The sequence below is a fragment of the Anopheles funestus genome (genome assembly GCF_943734845.2).
Source record: "Anopheles funestus chromosome X unlocalized genomic scaffold, idAnoFuneDA-416_04 X_unloc_40, whole genome shotgun sequence".
In the NCBI taxonomy this organism is placed as follows: Eukaryota; Metazoa; Arthropoda; class Insecta; order Diptera; family Culicidae; genus Anopheles; species Anopheles funestus.
In genome coordinates, this window is record NW_026045166.1 from 8,523 (window position 1) to 17,500 (window position 8,978).

Genomic DNA, 8,978 nt, shown 5'->3' on the forward strand with positions numbered 1-8,978 from the left:
GTGCAAGTCACGGTACGCACCACCAATGTGCACTGGTTGGCCAATTCCAGCACACACGGGGCGCGCACGCGCAAGCACTAACCACCAAGCATGGGTCGCCTGAGAGGATCGATGCGAACGCATCTCTACAACTTGAAGCTCCCAGCCTGTAGTCCCGTCGTTTGCGGGCGGTCGTAGGTGTCGAAACTAGTGCTATCCACAGTCGGCAAGCTCGTCCACCGGTGTTCCCAACATGTATGGTACTAACACGTGCAGCGCGAACCCGCCCTTTGCGGCCTAGTAGTAAGCGGGGATGAGACGCCAGTGTGCCAATGGACAGCACGGACGGTTCTCGGAGGGTTGTTAGGCCCGCTAGCTTACGACCACCTAATGGGTATAAGAAGCGCTATCAGCTCGGATTGGATACGACCTTAGAGGCGTTCAGGCATAATCCAGCGGACGTAGCGTCATACCATAGTCCGTTCGAACTAGTATTGAGCCAGTGGTCCGTACCTGTGGTTCCTCTCGTACTGCACAGGAATTCCGTTAAGATAGCGACAAACAATGCACACCAGTAGGGTAAAACTAACCTGTCTCACGACGGTCTAAACCCAGCTCACGTTCCCTTGAAAGGGTGAACAATCCTACGCTTGGTAAATTTTGCTTTACAATGATAGGAAGAGCCGACATCGAAGGATCAAAAAGCCACGTCGCTATGAACGCTTGGCGGCCACAAGCCAGTTATCCCTGTAGTCGAGAGCGAGCATCCGAAGTGAACGGACGTGTTTTTGAAGCGCTCCCGTGCGAACTTGCGAAAAGTGTGCGCCAAAGCGGAATAGTACGAGTTTCACCCATAGGCGGCGCTGGTGTTGTCAGGAAGAATATTCCCCAGCCCCCCCAACTTGAACCATATCGCTACGAGCGTTTTTGCGGAAAAAGTGAAATATTTCACGAAATATTTCATGAAATATTTCAACCTTGAAATATTTCAAAAGAGGACAAAAATTCCTTTCCGGGGAGCCGTCGGACGCCCGGATCGGACAAGTGGTTCCGGAGTTATAGCGGTTTGAAAAAGTTTGATAAGTAGTTTGATAACAGTTATCGAACTCCAACACCGACTTATCAAACTTCCGGACAAATACTAAAAGTGGAATATCTCGGCCAATCCTCGTGCTAGAGGCACGTCCGAGGTATCGGTGGATAGGTCTTGGAGTGGAGCACCGGATCGTCACCCCCCCGCCCCTCCCATATCCACCCCCTCCCCCTCAGGAGGGGAAAACCAGTGATTTTTAGTGTCCGGTTGGTTTTGCGTTATAAAAGTGCGTAAATCGGTATAAAAATATTGAAAAACATTAAGTGCGAACATCCCGACTCGTTTAAGGGGTCTACCGTTTTCGTGTGATGAAAAACAAAAAAGTTGTGGGTGTTTGAAATTTCAATTGCGAAGTGTAGTGCAAATGTATGGGAAACGGCATTTTCCCTCGGTTTTTCTTTAATAACTTTTTATCGGAGTGTCGGATCACCGCGATTTTTGCACCGCTGGATGCGCACAGCTGAGAGGTTTATGTCTGTGGTTCTGAATTTTTCATTTCGTACATAACCTCAAAAATTTTGAGCAAAAACCTCAAAAGTTGCTAAGGAAGTGTTTAAAGTGGTTTAGAACAACGTTGATGATCGAATCGTTATTAAAAACAGTTAAGTGAGATTCAGGCGCTTCGATTGATATATTGTGCGTTTCGCTACGTTAAGTTTTGTGAAAGTTATTGCCGATTGAATTTGGGGACTTCAAACGTGAATTTTGTATGAAGTATCGGCAAAAGTATTTCACAACATTGCGCGCCGTCTGAGTGGCGCCGGCGAAAACACGTGGAGGTACGGCACAACATTTCGCCACGGGTCCGGAGGAGCCAAAAGTGGCCAAAAGTGACCAGGAGAAGTCTTCATCCTACGAGGACGTGTCGCACATGGATCGAAGCGGGCCGCTCTCGGTAAGCCAGGAAAGTGTTCCAATTTTAAATCTGACCTAAATTGGGCTTGTGGGACCGAGTTGAAGTTTAGCTTTTCCGGCGATTTTCCTGTTTCATCTTCAAATTGGGCTACCAGGCTCAATAGTCATCCGATCGTAACGGGAAAGTGTTTGCTGCAATTGCCGGAACGTTTGCCAACGAGTTCCAAGCGAACATCCCGGAAAAGTCGGAAAAGTCGGAAAAGCGTTTTCGGGTGCTAGGATTTCTTCGGCCAATCCATATCGTGCGACATATCATTCGACGCAGCGGATCGTGAGGATTGTGGAAAACAACACCTCGTCCACTTTCCACCCATCCCCGCCCACCAGCAGCCGGAAAACCGGTTGTGGAAGCAGTTTTCCCGAGTTTTCCCGGGTTTAGAGCGGAGTTAGGTCAACGGTGTGTTCGGGGAAATTGCTCGGCAGGAAAATTTCCATCTAATTCCATCTTCAGCCGGGTTACTTTCCAACCCCAGGGGCCGCACCAGCCGGAAAAGCGTTTTTTGGAGTAAAAATTTTCCGGCCAAATCCCATCGTGCGGCATATCGTTCGACGCGGCGGACCGTGAGGATTGTGGAAAACACCACCTCGTCCACTTTCCACCCACCCCCGCCCACTAGCAGCCGGAAAACCGGTTGTTGAAGCAGTTTTCCCGAGTTTTCCCGGGTTTAGAGCGGAGTTAGGTCAACGGTGTGTTCGGGGAAATTGCTCGGCAGGAAAATTTCCATCTAATTCCATCTTCAGCCGGGTTACTTTCCAACCCCAGGGGCCGCACCAGCCGGAAAAGCGTTTTTTGGAGTAAAAATTTTCCGGCCAAATCCCATCGTGCGGCATATCGTTCGACGCGGCGGATCGTGAGGATTGTGGAAAACACCACCTCGTCCACTTTCCACCCACCCCCGCCCACCCGCAGCCGGAAAACCGGTTGTTGAAGCAGTTTTCCCGAGTTTTCCCGGGTTTAGAGCGGAGTTAGGTCAACGGTGTGTTCGGGGAAATTGCTCGGCAGGAAAAATTCCATCTAATTCCATCTTAAGCCGGGTTACTTTCCAACCCCAGGGGCCGCACCAGCCGGAAAAGCGTTTTTTGGAGTAAAAATTTTCCGGCCAAATCCCATCGTGCGGCATATCGTTCGACGCGGCGGATCGTGAGGATTGTGGAAAACATCACCTCGTCCACTTTCCACCCACCCCCGCCCACCAGCTGCCGGAAAACCGGTTGTTGAAGCAGTTTTCCCGAGTTTTTCCGGGTTTAGAGCGGAGTTAGGTCAACGGTGTGTTCGGGGAAATTGCTCGGCAGGAAAATTTCCATCTAATTCCATCTTCAGCCGGGTTACTTTCCAACCCCAGGGGCCGCACCGGCCGGAAAAGCGTTTTTTTTGGAGTAAAAATTTTCCGGCCAAATCCCATCGTGCGGCATATCGTTCGACGCGGCGGACCGTGAGGATTGTGGAAAACACCACCTCGTCCACTTTCCACCCACCCCCGCCCACCCGCAGCCGGAAAATCGGTTGTTGAAGCAGTTTTCCCGAGTTTTCCCGGGTTTAGAGCGGAGTTAGGTCAACGGTGTGTTCGGGGAAATTGCTCGGCAGGAAAATTTCCATCTAATTCCATCTTCAGCCGGGTAACTTTCCAACCCCAGGGGCCGCACCAGCCGGAAAAGCGTTTTTTGGAGTAAAAATTTTCCGGCCAAATCCCATCGTGCGGCATATCGTTCGACGCGGCGGACCGTGAGGATTGTGGAAAACACCACCTCGTCCACTTTCCACCCACCCCCGCCCACTAGCAGCCGGAAAACCGGTTGTTGAAGCAGTTTTCCCGAGTTTTCCCGGGTTTAGAGCGGAGTTAGGTCAACGGTGTGTTCGGGGAAATTGCTCGGCAGGAAAATTTCCATCTAATTCCATCTTCAGCCGGGTAACTTTCCAACCCCAGGGGCCGCACCAGCCGGAAAAGCGTTTTTTGGAGTAAAAATTTTCCGGCCAAATCCCATCGTGCGGCATATCGTTCGACGCGGCGGACCGTGAGGATTGTGGAAAACACCACCTCGTCCACTTTCCACCCACCCCCGCCCACTAGCAGCCGGAAAACCGGTTGTTGAAGCAGTTTTCCCGAGTTTTCCCGGGTTTAGAGTGGAGGTACGTGAACGGCGTGTTCTGCGGGATTGTTCGGCTGGGAAATTTCCATCGCTTTGCACCTTTAGCCGGGCAATTTTCCTTCATCAGGGGCCGCACCAGCCGAAAAAGCGTCTTTGTATAGGGGTGTCGTGTAAGTAGGAGGAAAGGAGCAAAGCCCAGTCATGGCTACGACTGGGCGTACGCTCCGATCTCGGACGGAGTCCATCGAGGAGAGGCCTCCGAAACTCCCCGCCTTAATGGAAGCACGAGTGGTGATTCCACGGGCCACGGTGGCGGTTCCGAGCTCAAAGCCACCGAGTCCGGAAATGACTGAGGTGCTTAAGCTCCTCAATGAGTCGTCGCTCACGATTGAGCAACTACGGGCAACCATCAAGGAGCTGCAAATGGAGTTGACGATGCTCCGACAGCGGATGGATGCGAATGCGGAGCAATCTCGTCAAGATATGCGGCTGGTTCGAGAGCAGGCCCGAGAAGAGATGCGGCAGGTACGTGAGGAGGCCCGTCAACGGGAAACGTTCGCCCGTGAGGACAATGAGCGTCTTCGCAGTGCGCTGATGGAGGAGCGTACCAGCTTCCAGGAGTTGTTGGCGCAGTCCATGGGGTTTGGTGGCCCTCAGCGTCCGCAGCGGCAGAACACGGAGCCTGCACCAGCAGCGAAGAAGCAGCAGCAACAACAGCAGCTGAACCAGAGCGAGTGGCCGCAGTTGCAAGCGAAGCAGCAGCATCAGCGTGAGCGGCCGACGTCCGAGCGTTATCCAGTCGGATCAGGAGCGGTGGCGGATTGCCACCTGGATGATGAAGGCGACCAATGGACAGTCGTCGAGCGTAAGCAACAGCGACGGATCGCCACAAGTGCTGCACCGTCTTCTCAGTGGCAGAATCAAGGACGCCTGCTAAGCGAGCAGATGCGGCAGAAGCAGCAGAAGAATGCAAACACTGCTCAGTCGGCGCGTTCATCTCAGCCAGCACAGCAGCAGCAGCAATCAGCGTACAAGAAGTTGCGTCGCACAAGGGCTGACGTGATTGAGGTGGTGCCTAAGGATGGTAAGACCTGGCTGGATGTGTATACGAAGGTCCGCCGGGCTCTGAACAACGACACCAGTGCCCAAGACATGGCCGAGTCTATCAAGATGGGCAAGCGAACGCGGACGAACAACCTCCGTCTTCCACTCGCTCGATCGGCCGACACGGAGCAGATCTGCTCCCGAGTTCAGGAGCTGGTAGGCGAGGAAGGAGTTGTGCGAGCCATCACGGACATGGGTGAGCTCCTGGTTACTCACATCGACCCGTCCGCCACGGAGGAAGAGTTGAAGGAGGCTCTGGACACAGCAGCGTCCGGAAAGACCGGAATTGCATCGGTCAGCATGTGGGGCCGATTCGATGGCATCAAGACAGCCCGGGTACGGCTTTACTCCAAACAGGCGAAGGCACTCAGCGGTAAATCCATCAAGCTGTGTGGCTGTGTGAGCTACATGCAGGAGGCTGCACCACATCCAGTAGAGCGTCAGCGATGCTATCGCTGTCTGCTCATGGGCCACTTGGCACGTGATTGCCGTTCTCAGGTCACACGAGAGAAGATCTGCATCCGCTGTGGCACCGAAGGTCACTTCTCCAAGGGATGCACGGCCGAGCTGAAATGTGCCGTGTGTGGTGGTCCCCACGCTGTCGGCCATAACACTTGTGTTCAGACGGCCCAAAATTCACTCTAAAGGTGATGCAAGTCAACATCGGGCACGGCCGGGTCGCACAAGATCTGGCCATCCAGACAGCACGGAACGATCGGGTGGATGTACTGTTGCTGTCCGAGGTTTACAGGCCGCCTGCGAATAACGGCAACTGGGCGTTAGATGCGTCAGGAGCTGCAGCCGTGGTGTCGACTGGGCCGTATCCTTTACAGCGGGTGTGGCGTAGTGCGGTTCCTGGTCTTGTTGCTGCACAAGTGGCAGGAGTTGTCTTCATTTCCTGCTATGCTCCTCCACGTTTGCTAATCTCAGAGTTCGAGGCGTTCATAGAGGCGGTGCAGCTGGAGGTGTTGTCCCACGACAGTGTGGTCGTCGCTGGGGATTTCAACGCCGCACATACTGCCTGGGGAAGCGATCGTGATACCACGCGAGGCGAGGAACTTCTCATGATGGCGCAGTCACTGGGCCTTACGCTTCTTAACAGAGGGAGTGCGCCTACATTTGCTGGGAATGGCGTGGCACAGGCCAGCCACATCGACGTCACCTTCGTTAGTCCGAGCATTGCACGTGTTGACTCGTGGGTGGTTGGAAGTACATACAACGCATCTGACCATTTCAACATCGAGTTCGAGGTAGGCAGTACAGCCGGAGTATCATCGGATCGGCCATCACACCATAGGCCGAACGGCGGGCATTCTCGGCAACAGAATAGAGCATCTGCTGGCAGACGCTGGAAGATTAGGCAGTTTGATGCCGACGCATTTCTCCTGGCACTAAGCGCAGCTAGGTTCGAGGAGCGAGCAGCGACACACTTTGGGCTGGTGGACGCGATGGTCGACGCGTGTGAGGAGACCATGCAGCGTGCCCCGTGGTCGCCTCATGGCTCCCGTCGGAGTGTTTTCTGGTGGAGTCCGGAGCTGGATCAGTTGCGGGAAGTGTGTCGTGAGGCACGTGACTGCATGCTGAGGACAACTGACCTGCAGGAGCGCAGCTTCGCGGCCGCGCGTCACCGTACAGCGAGACATGAGCTGGACAAAGCCATTCGTGCCAGCAAGCGTCGCCATTTTGAGGACCTGGTGAAGGAGGCAGAGGACAACGTGTTCGGCGCTGGCTATCGGGTGGTGTTGTCCCGGCTTCGCGGCAGCTTTGTTCCAGCTGAGGGAGATCGCAGCGAGCTGGAGCGGATTGTGGGGGACTTGTTCCCCACCCATCCACCGGTCACCTGGCCTGATTACACCGAGGAGCAGCAGTGTCCTGTAGCAGAAGCGCCCCTTCAGATGCGGCCAGTTACCACCAGCGAGCTGCTTACCATAGTGGCCAACATGAACAATCGTAAAGCGCCCGGACTAGACGGCATCCCGAATGCGGCCGTTAAGGCCGCCATCAGGAAGTACCCGGAGGTCTTCTGCCGAATGTACCAGGACTGTTTTGACCGTGGCGAGTTTCCTTCGTCATGGAAGAGGCAGCGTCTGGTGCTGCTGCCGAAGCCCGGCAAACCTCCCGGGGAAAGCTCCTCGTACCGGCCTCTCTGCATGCTTGATGCACTGGGCAAGGTCTTGGAGCGCCTGATTCTCGAGCGGTTAAACGAGCATCTGGAGGACCCGGAAGGTCCACTCCTTGCGGACGAGCAGTATGGATTTCGTCGTGGAAGATCCACCGTCAGCGCGATAGAACGTGTTGTCCAGGCCGGTAGGACGGCCATGGCGTTCCGCCGGACGAATCGTCGGGATAATCGTTGCCTGATGGTGGTGGCGTTGGACGTCCGCAACGCATTCAACTCGGCGTCGTGGCAGGACATCGCGAGTGCATTGCGTGACAAGGGGGTTCCGTCGATGCTGCAACGAATCCTGCGCAGCTACTTCGAGGGCCGTAAGCTGTACGTGGAGACGAACGAGGGTCCAATTGTGAGAGATGTTACTGCAGGGGTGCCACAGGGGTCCATCTTGGGCCCCACTTTGTGGAACCTCCTATACGACGGTGTTCTGGCGGTGACTCTCCCACCGGGTGTAGAGAGTGTGGCTTACGCGGACGACCTCGTCTTATTGGTCCCGGCGACTACACCAGAGGCGGCAGCAGCATCTGCGGAGCAAGCATTTGCGGCGATTCAGGCGTGGATGCACGATCATCATTTGGAGTTGGCTCCACACAAAACGGAGATGACTGTGATCTCCAGCAGGAAGAAGCCTCCGTCAGTCTCCATCAATCTGGACGGTGTGGTTGTGCAGTGTGCTCGCTCCATTCGATATCTCGGAGTGCAGCTGCACGATCATCTGTCGTGGCTTCCACACGTCAAGCAGATAACAGCCAAAGCCACTAGAGTAGCGGATGCAGTCACCCGTCTTATCGAAAATCATCGTGGGCCGAAAGCCAGCAAGGCCAGATTACTGGCAGCTGTGGTGGAGTCAGTACTTCGATACGCGGCGCCGGTTTGGAGCGGGGGATTGGAGCTGCGCGAGTGTCGCCGCTTACTTCAACGTGTGCAGCGAAAGATGGCCATACGCGTGTCCAGAGCGTTCTGCACAACGAGGTACGAGTCGGCTGTGCTTATGGCTGGCTTGGTGCCAATCGGTCTACTGCTGCAGGAGGACACTCGTGTTTATCATCGAATAGCGCAGGAAGGCCGGGTGATGGCCAACGAGATCCGGCGGCAGGAGCGAGAATCCACCATCGATCAGTGGCAACGCAACTGGGACGAGGATGCGGCCAGTGAAAATGCCAGCCGCTACACACGCTGGGCGCATCGTGTGCTGCCGAACGTCGGGGCATGGCAGTCTAGAGCTCATGGCGATGTGACCTTCCAGCTGACTCAGGTACTCACTGGTCACGGTTTCTTCCGTGACTACCTGAGCAGTATGGGGTTCACGTCGTCTCCGGACTGCAGGAGATGCCCAGGAGTTCCTGAGACGGCTGAGCACGCCGTGTTCCAGTGTCCCCGGTTCGCGGATGTTCGGGAAAGACTGCTTGGCGATATCTCCCCTGATGACCTGCAGGCAGTTTTGCTTCGGGGCTCGGAGCAGTGGAGCCAGGTATGTGAGGCAGCCGCCAGCATCACCAACGAGCTGCAGGCGGAGTGGGACGCTGAACGTGCGGAGTTGGCCGCGCAAGGTCTGCTGTCGCTAGCGTCTACTCCGCAGGATCGGGAAGCCGTGGCACGGGCCAGGAATGATCGGCGAAATGCAGC

General features: G+C 55.1%; 1 protein-coding gene across 1 annotated transcript; it reads left to right on the forward strand.

The window, feature by feature from the left end:
• The first annotated feature begins 1,315 nt into the window (after positions 1 to 1,315).
• Positions 1,316 to 5,824, forward strand: LOC125773566 (uncharacterized). The gene is made up of 2 exons (XM_049444405.1): positions 1,316 to 2,957; positions 3,248 to 5,824. The coding sequence occupies exon 2, from the start codon at positions 4,277 to 4,279 to the stop codon at positions 5,822 to 5,824; it is 1,548 nt and encodes a 515-aa protein (XP_049300362.1). The 5' UTR covers positions 1,316 to 2,957; positions 3,248 to 4,276.
• Positions 5,825 to 8,978: the final 3,154 nt, after the last annotated feature.

What these genes read in the sequence shown, in the direction of transcription:
- LOC125773566 (XM_049444405.1), top strand. Translation starts at nt 4,277, where the DNA reads ATGGCTACGACTGGGCGTACGCTCCGATCTCGGACGGAGTCCATCGAG.